Source organism: Myotis lucifugus, unplaced genomic scaffold (genome assembly GCF_000147115.1).
Source record: "Myotis lucifugus unplaced genomic scaffold, Myoluc2.0 scaffold_444, whole genome shotgun sequence".
NCBI classification, from domain to species: domain Eukaryota; kingdom Metazoa; phylum Chordata; class Mammalia; order Chiroptera; family Vespertilionidae; genus Myotis; species Myotis lucifugus.
Window position 1 is genome coordinate 259,680 of NW_005871492.1, and position 26,818 is coordinate 286,497.

At 41.7% G+C, this 26,818-nt stretch overlaps 1 protein-coding gene across 1 annotated transcript; it reads left to right on the plus strand.

The window, feature by feature from the left end:
• Nucleotides 1-15,722: 15,722 nt before the first annotated feature.
• Nucleotides 15,723-25,629, plus strand: POLE4 (DNA polymerase epsilon 4, accessory subunit). Its single transcript, XM_006102926.2, is given in 6 exon segments — nt 15,723-15,757; nt 15,759-15,807; nt 15,809-15,949; nt 16,665-16,749; nt 17,413-17,454; nt 25,323-25,629. Coding segments are annotated over 6 exon segments (351 nt in total). The 5' UTR covers nt 15,723-15,737; the 3' UTR covers nt 25,337-25,629.
• Nucleotides 25,630-26,818: the final 1,189 nt, after the last annotated feature.

Consider the following 26,818-nt stretch of genomic DNA (forward strand, 5'->3'; position numbering starts at 1 on the left):
TATACATTAAAAAATAAATGTATTTTTCATCATCATATACTGTGTTTTTGTCGCTCGAATGAATTTTATTATTTCTTCAAGGTTCTTCACATACGTACACCTTAAGAGATATCAAGTAGGCGTAACATGTTCTCAAAAAATTAGGGTTGGCACGCAGAAGAATTTTGAATCAGAGATATTGCTGGTTTTGGCACGCACTCACAAAAAGGTTGCCCACCCCTGACCTATGGCCTAAATTAAATTCTCGATGTTAAAATAACTGGTGTGGTTTCTGTTTTCCTCGTTCACGCCCCTCAGAGACATTGCCTGGGAAGCAGATGAGAGTGTAGTCTTACCTGCCAGTGCTGCTTCGAGGAGCCTGACCTCAGAAATATTGTCAGCAGCCCTAACACGTCAATCTCTATGGTAAAAGAGCTCCTTCATCACAGGAAAAGTCTCCTAATGTAACACAACCTTTATAAACAAACTCACTCCAGGAGGGAGGGTTTAATTTGAGAAAGCCAGAAGGGACCCTAAATCTTTTTATCCCAATCAGAGATGTCAGAGCCAGTTAATGTCAGAGCTTGTCAGGTGGCCCCAAAGCCGCTGTCCGCCAGGCAGCCATCCTGTCACCAAGGAAACCACATGTCAGAGCAGAGAGCCATGAACAGGGCCCCCAGGAACCAGCCCGAAACTCAATTGCCTGACATGCTTGTCATTATCAACTCTGCCGAGGTGCAGCATCTCTTGCAAGAATGATTCTCTCCTGCCTCCGTCCCCCTGTCTTCTCTTTCCCAAATCAGGTGTACGCCCACCTCTGAGAAAGACAATTCCTAAACCACAGGTAAGGAAGGCTGCCTGCTGCATTCACACCAGGACTAGTGTCTTTGGGGCGCCCCCACCTACCTTCCCAGGCCCCAGTGACTTCTGGTCATCTAGGACCCTGCCTGGTTGGTGGTCATCAAGTCTGCCCACCCTCCCCGTGCAGCAGTACCGGGAGAGCATGCGCCTACCCTGTCTAAATGGCTGTTTGACATCACCACTCTGCAGATAAACACACAAACCTCCACTCGTCAATGACTGGTGACTTCAAAAGTGACAAGAAGATTTATTCTCTTATTCAGTCATTCCGCATATATTCATTGAGCATCTCCTGTGTGCCAGGCACTAAGCTGTGCATTGAGGGTAATAATAATAATAATTAAATGGAGCCAGTGGACACTTAGGATGATCAGGGAGGGCAGTTCTGAAAAGGAGACATAGCAGCTATATTCCAGGCATCTGTTGCTATGTAACAAAGCACCCTACACCTAGTGGCTTAAGACGATGACAGCAATTAGTTTGCTCACAAATCTGCAATTTCGGCAGGGCTTGGTGGGAATGACATGTCTCTGCTCTAGCATCAACCGGGGCCTGGGGGAGGGGCTCATCTGAAGACTTCCTCATTTATTTACATGTCTAGTGGTTGATACTGGCTGTTGGCAAGGGACTGCAACTGGGCTATCAACTGAGACCTCTGCTGCGGTCTCTTCATGTGCCTGCTTTGGCTTGTTTCACAGCATGGTGCTCGGGTTCCCCAGGCTGAACAGAGAGAGGGAGAGACAGAGAGAGAGAGTGAGAGAGAAAAAGAGAGCCAGGTTGGAAAGTTGCATCACCTTTTCTGACCTAGCCTAAGAAGTTACACAGAGTCACTTCTGCAGCATTTTAGTCGTTAGAAGCAAGTTGCTGAGGCCAGTCCATAATCTAGGGGAGGGGAGGAACAACAGTCCATCTTTTGAAAGGGTGAAGTAAAAGAATCTGTGGATGTGTTTAACACCACAAGCTGTGACCTAAAGAAGAAATCTGTGGAAGAGCGTCCCAGGAAGAGGTCCTAGCATGGAAAGGCCCTGAGGGTGTGTTCAAGGCAATGAAAGGCTAGCAAGGCTGGAGCACAATGACCAAGAGGGGAGATGAGGTTAGAGGTATTGGAGTCATATTAAGCAGTCACAGGAGATTAGATGTTATTCAGGTGCAGTGGGAGCCATTGAAGGTTTCAGATTTATGTTCACATCTTGAAAGGACCCTCCCGTTGCTCTGTAGAGAATGGATTGGGGTGACATAGGCATAGGGAAATTGGTTAGGACACTACTGGAGTGGTCTGGTGGAGAGATGATGATGATGGCTGGGACATGGGACAAGGATGATGGCATTGGAGATGAAGAGATGTCGATGCTCTTGAGAAATAGTGGGAAGAATTTATTAACAGACTGGATGTGACAGTGATGAAAGGAAGGTAGGTAAGAAGAAGGACTCTCAGGTTTCAGGCATCTGTGTGAACAGTGGAGCCTGTGGTTGGAAGACTATGGGAGGAACTCATTGATATGAGTGAAGGTACAGTCCAGAGTCCATTTTAAACATATAAAGTTTGAGATGTTTGTGAGATAGACGAGAGGCAAGGGATAGAGAGTTGAATATAGGAGCTTGAAACTCAGGGAAGCATGTGGAATGGAAATATAAATTTGGGAATCATGCCCTAGCTGATTTGGCTCAGTGGGTAGAGAGTTAGCCCATGGACTGAAGGGTCTCGGGTTCAACTCCTAGTAGGGTGCATGCGGGAAGCAACCAATCGATGTGTCTCTCTCACATCGATGTTTCTCTCTCTGTCCCTCCCCTTCCCTTCCACTCTCTTTAAAAATCAATGGAAAGACCTAGCCGGTTTGGCTCAGTGGACAGAGCATTGGCCTGCAGACTGAAGGGTCCTGGGTTTGATTCCGGTCAAGGGCACATGCCTGGGTTGTGGGCTCGGTCCCCAGTAGGGGGCGAGCAGGAGGCAGCCGATCAATGATTCTCTCATTATTGATGCTTCTATGTCCCTCTCCCTTCCTCTCTGAAATCAATAAAAATATATTTTTTAAAAATCAATGGAGAAATGGTCCTTGGGTGAGGATAAACAAACAAACAAACAAATTTGGGAATCATCAACATACGGATGGCACTTAATGCCATGGGCCTGGGGAGAGTTTAGATTGAGGCCTGGAAAGAGTAGCCTGCAATGTAGACTGAGAAGAAGTGACCAGAAAGATAAGAAGAACACTGGGCATTGGATGTCATAGAAACCAAAAAAGGAGGCTTGGAAAGAGGGAATTCAGAAAGAAAGAATTGATCTGAGTGGCTTTAAACTCCTCCAAACCTAAATTTCTATGGTTTTACCTCTAAGCTGGTAAATCCCATGACTCTGCTGTATCTGTGGGAAAACAAGCTTCCTTGATGAATCATTGGGCTTCTCCAAAGACTATAAAAATGAGTTCTTGGCAACGTGGAATTTTGTATTTTTGAAATTACCTATGGTGATTTCAAGGCCCAGAACAAAAATGAGGATCCCTGGAGAGAAGTTCAGGCAACCATGTAAATGGGGTTATTTGATCTCCTCTCCCAGTAGGGCTGGCTTAGTCATGCTAGGCCCCTGCGGGTTGGAGACAAATGGCAGCCTTTGTCTTTAGACAGGACCTGTGTGGACCTGTATCCTTGGATTGCTCCTGTGGGCTGGTGTGGGATTGTTCAAGATTGGGTCACCAGAATGGTGCTGACACACTGATTTAGGGTGATTCTCATATCAGACACAGTTGAATTCAGGGCACTGGACTACTGGTGAGCCACTGCCAACACTTGGGTCGGAGCTGCGTGTGCGACCCCATGGCTCAGCTCTCACCCATGTATGTTCCAATCACAGAGTCATCTCTGATTTATATTTTCAAAGATTTGGAATGGTGTCAGGCATCCTCTACCTTGTATACCCCCTTGCCATTGGCAGCTAGGGTTGTCCCCCCCACTTAGGCTCCCTCCCCACCACACATCAGGAAGTCCTCCAGGGGGCTTTATGGCCATTGCCTTGCAATGCTGAAGGCTCTTCCTACCAATGTCCTCTCTTGTCTCCAAATGCCCAACCAGGAATGGACACTCCTTGTGTGAATAGGACTGATTTTCTTGCTCTGTCCATGTTTCCACCTTTCCTCCCTGTTGGTGGTGGTTTGTGGAAGCAGTTGCATTCTAGAAATGCCTGATTATGGCCTATAGAACTCAAGAGAATACATGATTTGAAGATGTGTTTTTCTATGTTAATGCTATAAAATTCCAAACAGAAAATATAATCAGAAAATGGATTATCACTCACAGTTTCCTGAATATTCTGGGCAAGATGGGCATTTCTAGTCATCATCAATGGAGCACAAAGACAATCTTTGAGAGAGTGATTGGAAGCTGGTCTTCACAGATGCTATGATGGATGGTGCAGCATCATGAATAATGATGCAAACAACATTAAAGAAATGCTACTAGAACCCTAACTAGGTTGGCTCAGAGGATGGAGTGTCGGCCTGTGGACTGAAGGGTCCTGGGTTCTCACTCATCATTGATATTTCTACCTCTCTCTCCCTCTCCCTTCCTTTCTGAACTAAATAAAACCATATTTTAAAAAAGAGAAAGAAAAAGAAATGTTATTAGAGAACCATAGGGGCATACATGAAAATCAGAGAAACAAAAGACCCAAACCCCAAGTCATATTGTTCTAGTACAAACATGTTTCAAAGAGACTTTTTAAAATATGTTTTTTACTTATTTTAGAGAGAGAAGAAGGGAGAGGGAAAGATAGAAACATTGATGAGAGAGAAACATCGGCCGGCTGCCCCCTGCACGCCCCTCAAAGGGGATTGAGCCCACAACCAGGGCATGTGCCCTGACTGGAAATTGAACTAGTGACCTTTTAGTGCACAGAACAATGCTCAATCCACTGAGCCACACTGACCTGGACTTTTCAAAGAGTCCTGATACTGTGAACAGTAGCAGTGCTGCTGTTCCCCTTCCGATAATGACAATGAACTACGTGAAAAAATGGAGCGAGCAAAAAACCAGGTAGGTGGGCACATTTACTCTTCCCAAAAGGGTTTTCTTTTTTTTAAGCTCTTTGCAGCCCTGACCACACTGTAATTGATTAATTAACCACTTGTCATTACTGATGTTTGTGTCCCCTCCAAATTCATATGCTGAAGTCATCACCCCCAATCAATCTGACTGCATTTGGAGATGGGGGCATTTAGGGAAGTAATTAAGGTTACTTTAAGGTTAAATGAGTTTATAAGAGTGGAGCCCTGAACCCACAAGACAAGTGACCTTTTAAGACAAGACACTAAAGATCTCACTCTCTCTCTCTGCATGTGCACTAAGAAGAGGTCATATGAGCACACAGCGAGAAGGTGGCCATCTACAAGCCAGGAAGAGAGCTCTCACCAGGAACTGAATCTCGGAACTCTCAGCCTCTAGAACTGTGAGAAATACATTTCTGTTGTTTAAGCCACCCATTTTATAGTACAGTGGGGCCTTGACTTACGAGTTTAATTCGTTCTGAGACCGAGCTCGTTAAGGAGCTCGTTAACTCAAATTACTCTATCAACTCAATGCAAAAAATTGGCCGAGAGACAGCTGGTATCTCAAAAAACTCGTTAGTCGGGACACTCGTAAGTCAAGGCCCCACTGTATTTTGTTATAGCAGCTCAAGCAGGTTAATATAATTAATTTAAATTATGTGTTCCCTCTTAGAAGCCGTGCATCTCCATTTCCCCAGTATCACCAGTGCCTGGCATGGTGCCTCTCACATGGCAGGCAGACACTCAGTCAATATTTGTTGAATGAACAAATAACTAATAAGTGAATAAGATGGTAGGTATTATTATTCTCATGTTATAGTGGAGAAAATGGTTAGCTATAAAGAGACACTTAATACTCACAACCCAGAGACACAAATAGCCTTTCATTAACCAAAGTTAATTGAAAGTGGACCAGGATGAAATAACATGTTCAAGCACCAATTATATTAGGAGTTGCTTTAGCTGGCTAGTGAAAAGGGTCATATTTGCTCTGACTTCACTCTGGTGTCCTCTCTAATCAGGATCAGAGATTTGTTAATTTACATCTGTTTTTTTTCCCCTATAAATCAATACTCTCAGAGTCAGGAGACAGATCCAAAGCTTAGAGGAATTTCATTGCCAAAGGCACTGTGGGGATTTTCAGAAGATGAGTATTTGGCTGTCTCCCAAGAGACCTCACAGGGTGGCACTGTCTCTGCCAAGGGTCTGGTCTCCACCGTGCAGGTTTAGAGACTGGTTCAGTCTACTAAGTGTAGATCCATCTCTTAGCTGTAAGTCTAATTAATTAAGCTTAGAGAGCTGATGCATGAAACCAGAATGTCTATTTATTGATTCACAGGAGGACTGGAACTGCTTCTGTGTCTGGAATGCTTGTCTCCACATGGCTTGCACTTTTTCACTGAAGACAGACCTCCAAGGAAGGCAAATTATCAGCAGATTGCTTAGTGTGCATGGAATCCAAATGAGGGAAGTGAGTTAGAGGATTCAAATGTTTAATGGCTTAAGCTGGGAAATCTTGACACCACCATTTTTACTATAGAAATGGCCATGCCAATAGAATACTCACAGTCATCTCCAGCAGACACTTCTTAAATGTTCTTGGCTGATGCTCACCATCATGATGCTCCTTTTCCTATGCTTTCATGGCCGACTAACCCTGCTTTGACTAGCTTTGTGTGGTTGTAGAGCTTAATTCTCAGAGGATAAACTATTCCCCCCCCCCCCCTTATTTTTATTGATTTCAGAGAGGAAAGGAGAGGGAGAGAGAGATAGAAACATCAATGATGAGAGAGAATCATTGGTTGGCTGTCTCCTGCACACCCCCTACTGGGGATTGAGCCCGCAACCTGGACATGTGCCCTACCGGTAATTGAACCATGACCTCCTGGTTCATAGGTCGATGCTCAACCACTGAGCCACTCTGGCCGGGCCTATTTTCTTAATTTAGACATACTTGAGGAAGGCCTCACCAAATCCCTCAATGGCCAAAAAGGTCTCTATCTTTATTTAAAAACATTTGAGGACACTTGTCAGAAATCATTTGTCTCATCTTAGTGCTATGCCAAATTACTAACTTTCTCTATTTTTAGATAAACTCTATCTTAATTACCACTTATTGATTTTTAAAACTGGTCCACTGATTAATTCTTCCCAAGGCACACGATTGCATAAAGTTAGTGCAAATGGCAATAATGAGATAGAGTACATTTCTTTCCATGATGGTGACACCCTGTTAAAGTCACCTTTAAGTATATAGATTCACCCAAATTGTCTTGGTTGAACATCTGGCTGTTTTTTTCCAGCAAAAGATTAGTTTGCTGCTTGATGGTTTTAAGCCGATTCACACCAGAGGTCCTCTCCACCCGCACGCCCCTTTGGTGATACTCCTGCTCTGAACATTTTTCTACCCAAATCTTACCAATTGTCCAGATTCTGGTTCTCCAACCTGAAACTCTCTGACCACCTTATTCAACTACCACCTCACCCTTCTCTGGATCTTTACAGTCTTCATAGTTTGCCCTGAAGAATCCACTACCTTAAGTTGTTCTCCATGTGCTCCTATCTTGGGCAGATGGTAAAATCTGCAATGTCAGGATCATTTTTTCCTCTCTTGCATATCCCATGCCATCTGGCTTGGCTGCAGTGAACAGCCAGTGTCCCCTCAATGCATCAACTTGACCCTACAGAGGTCCCGGGAGATGCTGAGATAGGAGTTGCTGAAGACTGTGGAACTACTCTGAGAAGGTTTGTTTGAAGGAAGCGTTTTCACCAATGTTTTTGAAGGCTCAAGAAAGGAATCTGCTCCCCAGGAAATTCATACTTTTCTCATAGATGTAGGACCATCTATGTTTTGTTAAAATAGGTAGACATGGAAGCTTTTAAAGTATTCTTCAAAAGCTCGCAGATGACGTGAAGACCATAGAATGTCAGAACTGAGAGAAACTGGGATAATCCAGTCCTCCTCATATTTATTCCATAAGCAGTGATTTCCTGTTATGTGCCAGGCACCATACTAGGGCTCAGAGATACAGAGGTGAACGATGGAGTCCTTGCTTTTTAGGAGTGTGTGGTTTCTTGCAGAGATCACAAAGAGGTGGCTGAAGGGCTCCATAGGGCCATTTCAAAATGAGACGTTTTGGAAAATTGGAAGATCCAGTCATCTGAATTTGCACCCCCATGGCCGCTTCATCATTTATATCAGGAGCTGACAAACTTTTTCAGTAAAGGGCAGATAGTAACTATTTTAAGCTTTTTGGCCCATGTGGTCACTGTCACAAGTACTCAGTCCTGCCTTTGTAACATGAAAGCAGTCATGGAAAATACATAAACAGATGGGTGTAGTTGTGTTTTAATAAAATTTTATTTACAAAAAAGAAAATATGGCAGTTTCAATTTGGCCCATAGACCATAGTTTTCCATCCTTTGGTTTGTACCATCAGCTTGACCGAGGAAGGGATATGAGTTCACTATCTCCAGTGTTGTGAAAGCAAACTGTGGCAAGTTTAGCACAGCTCAGGGTTGGGGGAAGGTTCTAAATCCACTGGGAGGGAGAGAAAAGAGCATCCAGAAGACTCTCAAGTGTCTGGTTAGGAGACCATGTGGATGTAGTCCCAGTCTCAATAGAGGAAAAGTTACCAGGTTGAGTTTGAGGTGCCTATGAAGCACGTAAACATCTATGCGGGCGTAAGAGTGTTTATTGTACTACTCTTACCTTTACTGTATGTTTGAAATTTTTGTGGTAAAAAATAGAAAAAACAATGTAATATGAGATTTGTAAATATAAATTATAAAAATTGAATAAAAATGTACTAAAAATTAAAACTTCAGAACCTAGGAGATAATTGTCTGTTGAAAAGTTGAGTAATTCCTTAACCCTCTTAGGTTTCTGCTTTTTGACTTCAAATGGGAGAGGGGAGTTGACTTAAAGAATAATTGAGTTCTAAATTAATTAGTCAAAAACCAACCAATCAATAAGCATTTATTAAGCAATTACTTTGAAGCCATTTGTTAGGTGCTGTGGGGAGTACAAAAGAAGTAGGACTTGAACTCTGCCTCAAGGAACTTAGTATTTTGGGGAAGACCTAAGTGGCTATCCACAAAACAATCAAGGAACAACCTAGGACCTTGTAGTCCTCTAGGATTTCCAAAAAAAAGAAAGAGAATTGAGAGTCACTTGGCTAGAAGCCAAGAGATAAGAGAAACTCATTCCATTTATAATCATTAGTATTTGATTTGAGTGTTTATCCTTAATTATATTTGTTTAATTTCTCTTATCAGAGTCTGACTCTCTTAAAAAAGTAGGATAGTGCGGGAGGTCAACCAGGGAGATAAGTTGGGAAGGAAGTCAGGTAGGGCAAAGGTTTACTCAGAAGACACAGGTGAAGTGGTGGTTAGGTATGTAAAGGAGCCCTGGCTGAAACATTAGAAGTGGCTGTTGGGAAGTTGCTCTAGAATACGGGGCAGGGTCAAGATAAGAGGTGAATTTAGCACAGCTGCCGTGGCTCAGTGGTTGAACGTCCACCTATGAACCAGGAGGTCATTGTTCTATTCCTGGTCAGAGCACATGCCAGGGTTGCAGGCTCAATCCCTAGTGTGGGGAGTCTAGGAGGCAGCCCATCAATGATTCTCTCTCATCATTGATGTGTCTATCTCTCTGAGACAAGTATCAAGGTAGACTCTCAAGTAAGCTAAGTATTTCTAAAAGGAAACTTCCTAGTCTTAAACATCAAGGCCCCTTAGGCAACATCTAGTTCTTCTGTGTCAGGAGCCAGTCCTAGTTGCTCCAGCTCCACTCACTGACCAGGTCTGTGGTCAATGTCTTGGGCTTCTGGCATTCAGATATTAATTAGATCCACCTGCTGTTTTTCCCCCATGAGCTATTAGGTTACTGAGACTCTCCCCTCACACCTGAAATTTGGAGTTTGGGCTGATTGTCTGCACTGAATTTTGACACTGTCCATAGACTATTTTTATAGAGGTGGTAATAATGATGAGGGAAAAGTGGAGCCATTTTTGGTTAGAACTTTGACCATCTTAAATAATCCATTTCCCCATTTCTGTGGGGGTATCTTCAAAGGGATTTTTTAAAAAAGGAGAGTATGCTCTCTACCAATGAAATACCATAAGGAGGTAGGATTAGAGAAAACTGGTTATCCACATACAATAGAATGAAATTGGACCCAAATCTTATATCACTCACAAAAATCAACTCAAGGCAGATTAAAGACTTAGACATAAAATCTGTAACTAAAAAACTCTTAGATGAAAGCATAGGGGATGTCAAGCTCATGATGCTGGTTTTGGAAATGAGTTTTTTTTCTTTTTTTTTTTTTCTGTGTGTGTGTGTGTGTTTTGAATTGACACCAAAAGCATAGGCAACAAAAGCAAAAATAAACAAATGGTACTATGTCAAACTAAAATGTTTTTGCTTAGCAAACGAAACAATCTATAAAATAAAAAGACAACCTAGAGGTAAGAGAATATATATTTGTAAAACGCTCAACCACTGAGCCATGTCGGCCGGGCTATACAATTTCTTTAAACATTGAATGAAGAATAGACTTAATCCCATCATTTTAGGACTTAAAAAAACTTTTCCTTTTATTTCTCCCTTACCTTTTTCTGAATATACTTTCTCTTCCTGATGATTTGACTTTTAAGTGATTGAGCAATCCCTGCATCCCAAGGTTTCTATGGCCAAGCCATGATACTTTATTTCCCCCCCTTTTTAATCCTTACCCAAGGACATGTTTTTATTGATTTGACTGAGAGAGAGAGAGAAAGAAAGAGAGAGAGAGAGAGAGAGAGAGAGAGAGAGAGAGAGAGAGAGAGAAACACCGATCAGTTGCCTCCCATATGTGCCCTTATTGGGGATTGAACCCGCAATCTTTTAGTATACAGGACAATGCTCCAACCAAGTGAGCCACACGACCAGGGCTATTTTTCCACTTTAAACAGTCCTATGAATTATTTATTTTTTGCTTTAGCATGTCCTCTGTTATCCCTTTGACTTATTTAATGTTTTACCCTACAAAAATGTATATGTCTATGTATATGGATTATACTTATATGTACACATATACATACACAAATATGTATACATATGTTAAAGTAACCAGATTAGGTCCAAGATGAAGTTGTTCATGGGAAGCCCTATGTCAGTAAATCAAAACTTAACTAAGTTTCTATGCTCGGCTCTTCCAGAAAAGGAAGGCCTAGAATCTAGGCCCTAGATCAATCAATCAATGCTTGCTGCTCAGCACAAGTTACCTAACCTGGTTCCAAGACCTCCCTTTGCTCCATATAAGTAACCCTGTTTTAACCAATCAGCAAATGCCCAGTCTAACTTTGTTTCTGTTCACGTTGCTCTTTCTTGTTTCTGTTCACTTTGCTCTATAAAAATCTCATGCCTTGTTCAGCTCTTCAGAGCTGCTTTCTATCTGCTAGATTGGATGCTGCCTGATTCATGAATCACCAAATAGAGCCGATAAGATTTTTAAAATGTACTCAGTTGAATTTTGTTATTTAACACTTTAAAAATAGGACAACAGGCCCCAAAAGGAGTCACTTACGCTAAGTCCCACATCACCAAACTGAGGCAGTTTCAGCTCTGACAGAAATGGAATTTCAAATTAGTCAATCAGGAATCGCCTGATCAGCACTAGTTAGGTAATCTGCCTGGTAGACTCCTGCCATCCCCGAAAGGAAAGGAATCATGCAATAACCAACCTGCTTTTTCTTTGCCTGCTTTCTTCTGCCTATGAAAGTCTTTCATTTTGTACAGCTCCTCAGAGCTCCTTTCTATCTACTAGGTTGGATGCTGCCCAATTCACAAATTGTTAAATACCACCAATCAGATCTTTAAAACTTACTCAGTTGACTTTTATATTTTAACAACACATATAATTAATTAAAAAGTAATTTAGAAATGAAGGGTTATTGGTTTCCTTTGAGTACACATCTCCTGGCTAGAACTCTTACCCCAGGAGGGTAGATGATAAGTTGTCTTGAACCATTCATTTATTACATAAAATGTTCACATGACATTTCTTTTTTGCATTTTCTTCTTGAAGCCTTTTAAAGATAATTTTAGCCTTTCAGCCAATATAGATTGATATGCAAACTTGTTTTGTGTGTGGCTTTTTTTGACCTTCGTCTTTCTATTTCCTCTGTTCTTTGCCTTTAACACGATTTAGTGCCTTTCAATGCTCATAGTCAGAAAGTCCTGTGTGGCCTATATAACCTCTTTCTGTTAGTCTTAGTAGAACTAGGGAAAGGAGTATGGGGCTAGGCCAAGTGATAAAATATTCATGTCATGAGGAGAAAATAAACATTGTGGGGAAAAGGGGGAGGGGAAGAGAGGGGAATGGAAGAAAGGTAGGGAAAATATAAATAAATAAGAGAAAACTGGGAAGAAGGGGAGGTTAAAGAGAGAGCCCTTTAAAAACCAATTTGACTTAGAACCTTCAGGCGGTCTTAATGAATCCTGCCCACACAGTGGTCAACCTGTACTGTGTTAGCTCAGAATTTATGCCTCCTGTATGGTAAATGGGCACATGGGCCCCTTCCCTTGCTCCAACTCCCCGTCCCACCCTCTGGGAAATAAAGTGAAGGCCATCTGTAAGTAGACTGTGAGACTTGGGAACCTGACCAGCAACTTGGTCGAAGAAATGCCAAAGAGAAACTGCTAGATGTGAGCCTGGATTGTAATCAACTAGTGTTTGCATCTGTCTACCTCTCCCTGCATGCCCTGTTTTTCTCTGTTTTCTGAACTCTATAAAACCTTGTGTGGGTGGCAGCAAAACAATAGCATTGGCCAGCCACCCCTGGTGTGGCCTGTCCACAGGCCCGATGGGACTTAGCGGGACAACTTCACCAGTGGCAGCTGGTACGGTGGTAAATTTCACTGGTTGGCTGCCACCAGGGCACAGGTAAGTCCTAATAAATCCATCTCTTTCACAGCCAGTCCTCCAGGTTATTACTTTGGAGTCCACAAATTATACACTGAGGTTTTCTGGGACCTCAGCACTTCGCCTAACACTGCCATTAGTACTTACCTACTTTGAAATACCCTCCATGAAGTGTTCTACTGCAAGGTGAGACAGAACCTGACCATGTGTTTACACATTGTGTGCAGCTTTCTAGGTACAGGAGCATCCACAAATGAAATCTAAAGGTGGACTCAGGACTGAGCTCCTAAAGAAGGCAATCTGAAGATTGTAATCTTGGCCAAACCTCTTGCTCTGCTGCAGTGGAGCCTCTCTGCCAACCCACCAGTAGTGTTTACATCATTTGGAATGGAGAGTGATATCAGATATTATCTAATTCAACCTCATCTTGGCTGCACCACATTACCCTGTGGGTGATGTCAACCAAGCATAATAAAATCAGGAGGCTTTGGCTAGAAACAAATGATAAAGATTTATTCAAGGGCCGTAGGGTTTGCAAACTGTAAACACAATTAGGCATTATCCAGAGTGTTCTGAAGCAAAAAGTAAAGCTAAGAGTAAGAGTACATTCTTGAGAAGAATCCATCCTGCATTCTTAGCTGCTGGATGGTCCAAGATGGCAATATTCTAGAAGATGACTGGTGGTCTGGGTAACGGATGTCAGACAGTTTGGATGATGGATATTAGGAAGCCTGGATACATGAATATTCTTTCCTTAGTCCTTCAGGGGGTAATCAGGTTACCTGGAGGTTTGATGTATATCCGGCATTGATACAGGAATGCAAAGTTCAAAAGCTTAAGTTCCCAGGTTAGTTAAAATAAGACTATAATTGTTTCCTCACACCTGAACCTATTTGATTTTAGAAATTTAACAACTTGACTATAGTGACTCCACTTTATTTCTTCACTCTATTGCTCAGTGAATTAACCATCTGTCTCAATTTTCTCAACTATAAAACAAGATTAAAATATTACCTACTTCAAAAAGGGTGTTATTAAAATAATGTAAGTCAATATGCCACATATAAATGTAAAACACTTTGAACCATGCACATAGTAAGTGCTTAAAAAATGAGAGCTATTAAAACAGAATTGCCTTAGGAGAAACCTGTAATTGCAAATATCAACTCTTCTTCTATGCCAGCACATTTCAAAGTGTGGTGTGGGGACCACTGGGCGTGTGTTCTGAGGACCATTTTTAGTGGTCCATAAAGTAAAAGCTATTTCCTTTTTTTTAATACTTACCGGAGGATTTTAGAGAGAGGGAGAGAGAGAGAGAAACATCCATGTCAAAGAGAAACATTGGTTGCCTCTTGAACCTGCAACCTAAGTATGTGCCCTGACCAAGAATCAAACCCACAACCTTTTGGGGTACAGGACGCCACTCCAACCAACTGAGCCACCTCGCCAGGGACAAAACTATTTTCTTCATGTAACCAATCCAGGTAAGTGGGTTCGTTGCGTGTTGCACAACTGAAAAGGCAGTGGTCTTTTGCAGAGAGGATTCATTTTGAGGCAACTATACAAGGAAACCAGAGGCAAAGCTCAAATCAGTCTCCCCACCAGCAAACTATTAGTGATATTTATGGTGGAGAGGAAAGGGTTGGTTTCAGGAGACGATGGGGTAGAGTCTTTCAGAAAGTCTTTGGTTCTCCCAGGCAGGGCAGCCAGGCTTCATGTCTCTTCATATTGCATGTGCAGAAAATGGCTAGTTAGCATGATGGGAGGGTGGAGAATCAGACCCTTTTCCATTGAAAGTTCATCTGCTGGGCAAGGATAGTCGGTCTGCACAAGCTCTAGCTGCGGAGACTAGTCTGATAGGGTTTGGCCTGGCTCTTGCTGGTGCTTGGGAGGAAGCTTGCTGGCATCTCTAGAAAGACAACAGGTAAGGTTCAGTTTCGTTAATCATATGAAGAGGTTATTTGCCGTTTTCATCCTCATTCCCTCAAGAAGATGGAGTGTTTTCCAGATCTACATGGAAAGTGATGTTAACATACAGAAGCAGCAGAAGAATCTAGTTGTCTATGAAACCTTAAAGAAACTTTTATTTTTTAAAAAGAAGTTACTTATCATAAAAATATTATTTATGTTAACATGTAATGTATAAGTTATTTCAAATGAATATTTTAACTGTTTTAATTTCTAATACAATCAATACCAATATAACCTATTGCTCTTTGGGGTCCTCAATACATTTTTTAAGAGTAAAAAGGGATCCTGTGAACAAAGTTTGAGAAGCTATGCTGTGATGCAACTCATGACCGAGTACATGTGGATGCCTTGTGATCGCCACCTCACGTTTTCCAGCCTGTATACTTTTTTCTTGTGGTTTCTGTCCGGACTGAATTCCTTCCATTTCTGCCTGTCAAAGTCCTACCCCTACCTCCAGAGCATCTGATTCTCTCTGAAGTTGGTCCAATTCGCTCCCTCTTCTCTCCCCGGCGCGCTGGGCCCTCTGGGGACACATCCGGGCCTCCCTCGGGGGCACGTGCCCTTTGCAGCCTTGGTTATCAGTCTGCGTTGACCAAGACTAGCGGGCCGGGGCTGGGTTTCTCCTGATCTGAGCGCGGGTCCCAGCACCAGCACCTCCAGCCACAATAGTCACCAACCACGGGGCGGTGCCTGGGCTCAACTAGGCCGGACGGCACCGGAGGACCACCCGGAACCGAGAAGGAGGCCACTACAGTCCAGTGGCAGCGAGAAGCAGCAGGACCTACATGAAGCCACCACACACCCCGCCGACTTCCGAGTCGCCCGGATTCCCAGGAGCGCTGGGCTGCGCGAGGGGCGGGGCTGCACAAGGGGATGGGCCACGCCCACAGAGGGCGTGGCCTCCAGCGCGCGCGGGAAAGGGGCTGGCGCTGCCTGCGCGCGCACAGGCGGGGGCCGCGCGCAGCACGCTACGGGCCGGATGGCGGCGGCCGCTGCGGGAAAGCGGGACGCCCCGCGAAGAGGAGGGGTCCAGTGGGGAGGCAGCGGCCCCCGCAGCCGCAAGCTCCGACGAGTGCGCCCGGGGCCCGTCTCTCGAGGCTGCCTCTGGCGCGAGTGAAGGCCTTGGTTAAGGCGGACCCTGATGTGACGCTCGCGGGACAGGAAGCCATCTTCATTCTGGCACGAGGCCCGGTGCGGCGGGAGCGCGAGGGGCTCTGGGACGCGATTGGGGGCGTGGCTAGGGGGCGTGGCTTAGTGACAGCGAGGGGCGGGGCTTAGCGGCGGCGTGGGCGGGCATTGGGATGGAGGAGGTGGAGGAGGAGGAGGGTCGGAGCAGGGTGTACCGAAGAGCCGGAAGTGGGAGGTGCTGGGGCCGCATTGTGAGGTGTGAGTGTAGGAAGGGGGGACGGTAAAAGGGTCGCGTACGGTAGTATTAGTTTGTTACACCTGCCTCCTCCTGACTTTAATTTGCATCTCTAGTGTCTACCATAGACCTTGTAGGAGTCTCTAGTGAATGAGTGGGGTGGATTGACAAAGGAGGGAGGAGAGACGTGTCATGGGCTAAAGGGGAAGGGGAAAGTGGGGGTACACCTTCATGAAGTCCAGGGCCACCTTCAGCTTCCCTGAGGACCTCCCCAAGCATCCGAGCCCCCTCCCACCCTCCCCCTACTCACCAATAGAAGCTCTCAGAAATTGTGCCAGTGCCCACCAATACAGCAGGTCCTCAGATAACCCCGTATCTGTTCAACATCCTTCCCATGTAATGTGGACGAGGTGCCATAGGAGCTTAGTTGTTGTTTATATCACGTCGTCTAAGGTAAAATTGGTTTGGTTATGTGGCGTTTCGCCTAAAGCCTCAGAAGATTAAGTGAGGGCTTACTGTACACCTCTCCCGTTTGCTTCACAGGAACTGTTTGTGGAGACTATTGCAAAAGATGCCTACTGCTGCGCTCAACAAGGAAAGCGGAAAACCCTCCAGCGGAGAGATTTGGGTAGAGTGTCCCAGGGGCATCTGCTGCAAAGGAGGCGGGGCGGGGCTTTCCCTCTTAGTGGTTACAGAAGGCCTCACTGTAAAATGAGAGGTGCCAAAGGGTCTCTGTCTGTGATTTCTGTTGGGCTGCCATCGTGCCAGAAAGCCCTACGTTTAGAGTCTCTGTGCGTTGGGTGGCTGGTGTGATGTCGGGACAGAGAAGGAAAGGAGTCCAGCTGTTGCCACAGCTGACTAGACCTCTTTATGCTTTCTGCCAGGTTGTGCCAGGCTTGATACTGCTTTTTCCCCTAGACACTGGGGATTTGATTTCTGAGTTTTCTTTCTAGGTGGTAACCATCATACATGTGCACGCTTTCACATAATCGTATTTTCACTTTCCCCGATATATTGCTAAACTCTTCTCTGATGACACTCAGAGCAAAGAGGTTCCCTTCCCTGAACAGTATTTGCCCAGGCCTTTCTTACTCTTGTAGAGAGAGAGCTGATAGGTAAGATTTGGTGGTGGAGTAGCAATGGATTTCAAGTTAGCAAAGGGACACATTTTATAAACACCCTGGTTTGTATAAAGCCTCTTGCCTCCATCAGTGTGTGGGTTATGTTCTTTGTGGGGGCTGATGTCCAAATGACCAGAGGTAGTCAGGTGTCCCTTTATCTTGTGTTTCAGACAATGCAATAGAAGCTGTGGATGAATTTGCTTTTCTGGAAGGTAAGTTCTCTACCAGTGGGTAATTATTTCTAGCTGTCTTTTCCATGCTAATGATCTGAGTTCAAAACCTTATATAAAATGGATGCATGGTTCTTCTTTAGTTGTGTAGAGATAATTCTTTCTCCCTACTTCCTATAGATAGGAACAACTAGTAATTTGATAAATCTGGTGGGATTTAGAAATTTCAGTTCCCTTGGGGAATTAGAACTTCTACCCGAGGATTGCTAATCATAAAGAAATAGGAGAGAAATTTAGATAGAAGTGGAGTTAGGTCGATTCTGAAGTTTAATTCCCCTAGGTAATTTGATCTTGCCCTAGGTATAAATCTTTCCCCTCTTAATGCTAGAAACCAGAAACAATTGCCAACATTTAAAGAGTACTTCTTGTTCCTTTTTTTCTTCAACAACTTCTTGTTCCTTTTTTTCTTAAGTGATTATTTTGCTGCCTTGAGAGATTCTATACTCACCTGTATCTGTTTGTTCTTAGGAATTTTAGGTGAACTCATGTTTACTAACTAAATCTTGTAAATTGAAATAGCAAATATTTGACATATCTCATTTCAGCTACCTTCTTTCAGAACTATTTCTGACTTCACTATACCAAGGTATTCTCATTACCTCCTTCAAGCCTTATTACCATCCAAAATCTTTTCTTGATGTATTTATTTCATTTTATTTACACCTTTCTTTTGCATTTTTATATCAATCTAGGCCTTTTAAATGTCTTTAAATTCCCATGACCAGCTTCAAGTATCTTCTTTTTTTATTTTTTTTAAATATATTTTATTGATTTTTTACAGAGAGGAAAGGAGAGGGATAGAGAGTTAGAATCATCAATGAGAGAGAAACATCGATCAGCTGCCTCCTGCACGCCCCCTACTGGGGATGTGCCCGAAACCCAGGTACATGCCCTTGACCAGAATCGAACCTGGGACCCTTCAGTCCGCAGGCCGACGCTCTATCCACTGAGCCAAACCGGCTACGGCTCAAGTATCTTCTTTATAGCATTTTCTTAAGCTCTCTGTTCATGTACTCATTATTCTTAAAACTAACTTGTTAGCTACCTGCCTTAAGGCAGGCAACTTCTTGTGACTGACTTCCTATTAGTCTTCCAATCAAAAATACTGGGGCCCCTGCTTTTCCTGCTCATTTTTAATTACCAGCTCTTCAGATTTGTATTTTAAAGATATAACACTAGTACCCTGTGGATAATAAATTAATTGGAGTGTGCCAGGAACGGAAGTGGAGAGATCTTAATGCAGTTTTTCATCCCACCCTCTTCCATGGCATAGTGCTTAGCTTGGACTTTTATGAGAAAGATGTGCTACCAACTGCGCTAATGAGGCACCTTAGCTTGGATTTTTAGTAATGCCATTTATTGAGTAGTAGATGTGTTCATTTTCACGTTCCAATAGAATAATCTCAGTAATTGAATCCTCTGTTATATTACATTAATATATCAAAATTTTGACCATTTTAGCCTCTATGGATTTAGTCAATATTATATTATTTTTGTACCTGTTAAAATAAATGTTCTTATGTCCTTAGAAGTGTATGTTCTAAGTAGAAAATTACCTTTTTCTTTTTTTAATCAAGGCAATATATATCCATGCTTAAAAATCAGATAGTGCCCTAGCTGGTTTTGGTCAGTGGATAGAGCGTCGACCCTCGGACTGAAGTGTCCTGGGTTCAATTCTGGTCAAAGGCATGTACTTCGGTTGCAGGTTCCCCAGCCCTGGTCGGGGTGCGTGCAGGAGACAATCAATCAATGTGTCTCTCTCACATCAATGTTTCTCTCTGTCTCTCCCTCTCTCCTCTCTTCCACTTTTTCTAAAAATCAATGGAAAAATATCCTCAGGTGAGGATTAACAACAAAAAAATCAGTTACCTAATAGCTGTAGTGAAATGCAGCTGTTGCCCCTCACCCTTTTGCTTCTGTTTTTAGCTTTCAGGTGGTTACTCATATTTCTAAATGATATGCTTCCTCCATGATTTATCAAGTGCAGATGTTATTAATTCCTACTATGATAAATGAAGATTTGGCTAACCTATACTACCCCATAAATCCCTTCCTCCTTTTTTTAAAAAATATATTTTTATTGATTTCAGAGAGGAAGGGAGAGGGAGAGAGAGATGGAAACATCAATGATGAGAGAGAATCATTGATCGGCTATCTCCTGCATACCCTCCACTGGGAATTGAACTCGGGACCCTTAAGTCCGCAAGCTGACACTCTATCCACTGAGCCAAACCAGCTAGGGCCTTCCTTTCTTTTTTTTTGGTAGTTGTATCATTATTTTTAGTTCCTTTGATACCTTTACAGTTTATATAACACACCAAAATGTCTATTTTTTTGTTGTACCCAACTTTCAACATATTTCTTGTCTTTACACTTTGTAAAGTATGATTGTTACTGCACCTGTCTTTTCCTTTCCTGCTTTTAGCCCACTTCTAGCTCTTGCTTTGGGTCATCTACACTTATTCTTTGACATTGTTGAGGCTGATGACATATTATCAGAATTAAATCTTGCATGCTTTATATGTAGGTTAAGTGTAGAAGTTGAAAATAGTACTGTGAATAGTCTTCATGTATATTCTTTCTGTTCTTAATACTTGATATAGGTCCCTTCCCTGCAGGTAACTGTTACCAGGCTCTGTAATCTTCTGGATACTTTATGCAAATAAGTGTAAATATGTATATTCTTATAAGTTTTTCCTTATGAAATACAATGTGAACAAATGTAAAGACAATAAATAATAAAATAAACAACATTGTAACCACCAACTAGGCAAAGAGAGACTATTGTCAGCCCCCAGAAGCTCCATATATATTTCTTCCTCATCATATTCCTTCCTGTGCCCTGTCCTGACATAACTGTTTCCTGACTTTTTGGTAATTACTTCCTTGATTTTCTTTATAATTTTACCACATAAGCATGCATCTGTAAATATGAGGATTGAATTTTGTATTTTTTTGAACTTTGTACAAATAGAAATAAACTGTATGTATTCATTTGTCAGCATCCGTTTCATAGCTGTTTTCTTTAGGTTAATTCATTTATGAGATTCATCTTTGTGGTTACACATATATCTAGTTTTTTCATTTTCTTTGTTGTATGGCATGCATACAATACATTGTGACAATACCACAATGGAACCATTTTAATGTTGATATTTGGATAATCTTTTTTTGGTGTGTGCTATTATGAACAGTTTGTTATGAATATTCTTATGTGTTTCTCTGGGTATGTGTATGTATATGTGTATGTGTATGTATAAAATTCCTGGAACATAGGATATGTGTATCTCCCTTTTGTAGGTATTGCTGAACTTTCTGTATTACCTCATTCACATTAGTGCCAGTAGTATATGATAACTCTCATTGCTCTTGATTCTTGCCAGCACCGGGTATTATCAGAGTTTTTAATTTTTGTCAGTCTGGTAAGAATGTAATGAAATTGCATTGTGGTTTTAATTTGCCCTCATTACTAGTGACGTTAAGCATCTTTCCATATGCATGTTCATTTTTTTGTGGGGATGTTGTTCTATTTTTCTTTTGGATATTTTTTTCTTTTTTATTAAAAGACAGGAGCTCAACACAGGAGCTGCCCCCTGGTGGTCAGTGCACTCCCACAGGGGGCAGCGCTGCTCAGCCAGAAGCCTGGCTCATGGCTGGTGAGCACAGTGGCAGTGGCGGTAAGGAGTGAGAGGTCCCTGACTGCGAGAGCCCTGGACTGTGAGAGGGATGTCTGACTGCCAGCTTAGGCCCAATCCTCAGCAGGCAGACATCCCCCAAGGGGTCCCGGACTGTGAGAGGGCACAGGCTGGACTGAGGGAGGGCTCCATCCCCCCCAGCCCCCCTGCCACTCCCCGTCCGTGCCTCCAGTGCACAAATCTCATGCACCGGGCCTCTAGTCTTTCATAAAAATAGAATAGCCTTTTTATCTATTGGTTTGAGGTAGGTATCCAGTTTTTTTCTTTTTGTTTTTCTCCCTTCTTGTTTGGCTATCTACTTGTCCATATCATTTTCTCTATAGTTCTATCTTTGTTATAAATCAGGGCTGTTTCTGGGCTTTTTATTCTCTCTTATTGATCTGTGTGTCTATTTCCATGTCTCAATTATAGGAGCTTTATCCAAGAGAGCAAATCTTCCCACCTTGTTCTTTGATTCTGATGTACATTTTAGAATCTGCTTGTCAAATTTTACAAAAAGGGATATTGGTATGGATGGCATTGAATTTATAGATTACATTGGGTGAGAAATGATATCTTTACAATAGTAAATCTTCCAGTCCATGAACCTGGTATATTTTTTCACTTATTTAGATCTTTAATTTTTTAAAATTAAGTTTTTTTTATTTTACCTGAAAAAATCTTGACATATACTGTTAGATGTTTTTCCCTAAGTACTTTATATTTTTAATGCTATTGTTAGTGGTATCTTCCTAAAAATGTCATTTAAAAAACATTGCTAGTATATAGAAATATAAATGATTACATATGTTAATTTTGCTCCTAGTCTCTTGCTCAACTCTTACTAATTCTAATGATTTATCTGTTCATTCTTTTGGCTTCCTTAATCACACAGTAATATCTTCCAATAATGATAATTTTGAGAAATTTTAAAAAATAAATGTCTTTAAAATTTTTTTTTGCCATATTGCACTGGCTAGTATCTCCATTAGTGTTGAGTAATAGTGACAGCATTTTTTTTCAAAATATGCTTTTATTGATTTTAAAGAGAGTGGAAGGGAGAGGGAGAGAAACATTGATGTGAGAAACATCAATCGGCTGCCTCTTACACACCCCTTACTGGGGATTGAGCCCACAAACCGGACATGTGCCCTGACTGGGAATTGAACTGGTGACCTTTTGGTGCATGGGACAACATTCAACTAACTGAGCCACATGGACCAAGCATCTTGATGTCAAAGGGAAAGCCTTCAGTGATTAGTACCTTTCCCCTCCGTCTCAGCAATATGGGATCTTAGAATCCATTAACTCCATTTATAAGTCCGTCTCTGCCACACATGTTATTGTTATGGATTTTTGTTTTGTCTTTGTTGGTTCACATAAGGCATTATCATTGTATTGCAATGATACAGTCAATGATATATAAATTTATTGATATACTTACTACTATCTTTGCTCTTCTTTCCGTTCTCTATTTCTGATCTTCCATGTGATCATTTTTTTTTCTTTCTGAAGTAAATCCTTTAGAATTTCCTTTAGTTTGGGTCTTCTGGTAGCTGCCTTTTTCTTTTTTCTTTTAGCACATTGAAGCTATCATTCTACTTCTTTTGGTTTCCATTGAAGAATTACTTGTTATTCTATTCTTTTTCCTGTATGCTTTTGAGATCTTCTCTTTATCTTTGATATTTCTGTAGTTTCACTTTGATGTATCTAGGTGTAGATTTCTAATGGGGTATGCTAAGAGTTGTTAAATCTGTGAATCTGTCCTAGAGAATTCTTAGCTAATAACTGTTGAAATATTGTCTCTGGTTTGTTTTCTCTATCTCCTTTTGCTTTGGAATTCCCATTAAACAGATATTAAAACTCAACCATAATTTTGCCACTCCATGATGTATCCTGTGTAATGTTTATTGACCTTGCAGTTTGCTTTTCCTTCAGTGACCTTATCTCCTTTAACATTTTTTTTTTATTCTAGTTTTTATTTTTATATGTTTCAGTTCTGCACATTCTATTTGGTTATTTTTTAAATGTATTTTGTCACTTTTTGTTGTTTGTATTTTCTGTAGGTATTTTGAAGCTTGCATTTTATTTCTTTAAACATAAGCACAATTGTTTTATAGTCTGTGTCCATCTAATACCCAAGCCTTTTGAAGCATTTCTTTTTTCTTTTTTGTCTACTGTTTCTGTTGGTACTGTTTCATGGTCATTTTTCTCTATATACCTAGTTATATCAGTACATGGTTCATTGGATTTGAAGTATTATTTGTTGGATAATTTGAGGCCTATATAATGAAATCTTTCTCCAAAGATTTTCATGTGCTTCTGCAAGGCACCTAGGGGCATTTATCAGTGCAGAATCTCCTTAATCCAAATTCAAGATTTGAGGCTGCTCAGATCACTGTGGTGATATGAACCGTGACTGCAGGCCTGTGAGGGGGCTGCTTTAATTCTGGTTTTGCCTTATTTGAGAGTTTAACCATTTGGGACTCCAGTGTTAAACAATGTGTGTGTGTGTGTGTGTGTGTGTGTGTGTGTGTGTGGTGGTGGTGGTGGTGGTGGTGGTGGTGGTGGTGTGTGTGTGTGTGGCGGGGGTGGGGGGGTGGTCAGGTTATCAGACCATCCCTCTTGAGTCTGGGATTTGAATCTTGGTTCACTGAGCCTGCCAAAATCATAGCAGTTTTTCAGCTCTGTTTTTTGGATTGGAAAATGCCTTCAAGGGTGAAAGCAGCTTTGAAGGCTGGGTTTACTTTGTGTTCTTGCCTTTCAGCATATTGGATTTTCCTTTTCTTGGAGCTTTTTCAAAGCCTGAATTTAAAAAAAAATATTTTAATCAGCTTTATCAGTTGGTCTTAGCAGGAATTTGCATTCTCACTTTTTTAAAAAAAAGTAAATTTTGGTCTCTCACTGTGTAGGATTTCTTCACATGCCTGGTAGTTTTCATTCTATCTTAAAATGAGGGAATAAGAAGGCTGTTGGAAACTGTGTGTGTGTGTGTGTGTTTTGCCTGGCAATTTTCTTTAGATGTTATGGTGGTATCCCCCAAAGGCCAGAATGCAGAGAGCTTTACTGTGGGGAGCTGGCCAGTTTTCCAGATAATTCCTTTGGTCCTTTAAAAGCTCTGATACTTTCCTGCCAAGTTAGGTTTACAGTCTTGTTTTTTCCCTCTACATTTTTGATAAATATACTTAAGTCAGATTTCTGATACTCAACTTTTTGTTGAAATCTCTTAACTGTTGATAGATTCCCCCCCCCCAATTCTTTGTTGTAGATTTATGTCTTTTTTTATAAATATATTTTGCTTGATTTCGGAGAGGAAGGGAGAGGGAGAGAGAGATAGAAACATCAGTGATGACAGAGAATCATGGATTGGCTGCCTCTTGCACGCTCCCTATTAAGCTCAAAACCCAGGCATGTGCCCTGACCAGGAATCAAACCATGACCTCCTGGTTCATAGGTCGATGCTCAACCACTGAGCCATGCTGGCCAGGTGATTTATGTCTTTTTTAAGCTTTTTTTTTTCCCCCTTTTAAATGGAATCTTAGGTAGGAGAGCATAGAACAGTGATGGCAAACCTTTTGAGCTAGGCGTGTCAGCATTTTGAAAACCCCTATCTTAACTCTGGTGCCGTGTCACATATAGAAATTTTTTGATCTTTGCAACCATAGTAAAACAAAGACTTATATTTTTGATATTTATTTTATATATTTAAATGCCACTTAACAAGGACAAATCAACCAAAAAAATGAATTCGCATGTCACCTCTGACACGCGTGTCATAGGTTCGCCATCACTGGCATAGAACATAGAAACCTGTGGGCTCAGTATCCCATCTTGAACTAGAACTTTCTCAAAAAATTATAAACTGTTTGTTTTATCTCATGTATTTTGTGTCTCCCCTTATATGGTCTCCATAAGTGCTCGCTAACTAACACAATAACTTCTTAGGCCTTTCCCAACTCTAATCTAACTCTTCAGACAAGTATGCTTAACTCCCAACTGCCCACCCTCTGTACTGTTTTTCCCCGAGGGTCTTTTGGATGCTATTCTTCTAAACAAGTGTTTGGTTTTAGAGAACTGCCAGCACCAAAGCAGCTCCCACTTTAACCTTGCCCGGTTTGTTATACGCACCCAGCTCTTGAGGCACCTTGCTTGATACATTGCTCTTTGTCTTTTTAGGTACTTTGGATTGATCACTGAGCTGGACACTTTGTGCGCCTTCACCTGCATCCTTCAGCGAGCCCTCTGCAGGCCTCAGCTTTGAAGAACAGAGTCCTTGGAAAGTCGCACTCTGTAGTTTCCTGTTCTAACTTTACCTAAGCCAGAATAACCTGCTCGTTTTTCTCTACAAGGTCTTCCATGGCTGTGTCTTCCATCTCTGTCTGGATGCAACTGCTGCTGCTTGAGGCAGAGACAAAGAAAATGATTTGTGTTGGTTGCTTAATGAATGACAGGGACCAGAATAAAGGTCTCTGATCAGCTTGAAGCTAGTGTGTTTCATATTCTTGCCTTTGTTCTCCCACCGTGACGGGAGCGCTGCCATGCCCAGTCACAGACCTTCTTGATCGTCCCTGCCAGCCATTCTAAATCTCAGTCTTTTCATTTATTTGTTCTTCCTTTTCTAGCATGTCACCAGAATCTGGTTCCAGAATTTGCTAGATACCACCTAAGGTCTTCATAAGTTCAAATAAATGTGATGCTAGATTTAAAATGAATTCAAATTTTTAACAGCGTTGTTAAGATATAACTCACATACCATTTAAAGTATGTATTTCAATAGTTTTTAGTGTATTTACAGATATGTACAACTGTCACCACCATTTTGGAACATTTTTATCTGAGTGAAATCATAATGTGATATTTTGTGCCTGGCTTCTTTCATGTAGATAATATTTTCAAGGTTTATCTATGTGATCCCATATATCAGTAGCAGTTCCTTTATTTTTATTTTTTAATTGTGAAATATACATAACAAAATTTACCATTTAAGCCATTTTTAAGTGTACAGTTTTGTGGCATAAGCATATTCACAGTTTTGTACACCATTATCCATCTCCAGAACATTTTCCATCTTCCTAAACTGAAACTCTGTACCCATTAAACAGTAATTTCCCACTCTCTCCTCCCCTAGTCCCTGGCTAAATTTCGTTTTGTTTTTTGAGGTGAAGGTGTGGGTGACAGCAGGAAGGAGGCAGACTATGTAGGAAGTAGTGGTTAAGGAAAACGCAGGAAGCCTTGGACAGTGGGCCTTACATATTTTTGGATCATGGATCAATGATACAAAGTTCATAGATCTCCCTAGAAAAATGCAGATACTCAGTCCTGTAGCGTTTTGTAAATAAATGTTATTTTAGAATAATACTACATTTACAACAAAGTTGCAAAGACAGTGCCCAGACCCTACAGCCACTGAGCTATTTAGTGTCCTATAAATAAGTCTTAACTGCGCTCAGTCCTGCAGGGAGAGGCTGGCTCCCCAAGCCCTTGGAGAATTAGTCATCCTTAGAGCACCACTTGGTAGAAGTGCTCTCCTGACAAATCAGGGAAGGCTGTGACAATTTCAGGAATTTCCTCTTGAGTTTTCTAAGAAATAAACTTTTTCCTCTTGAGTTTTCTAAGAAATAAACTCCCAGACACTCTCCAACCATTGTATTGAGCGCAATACACAGTGTTTT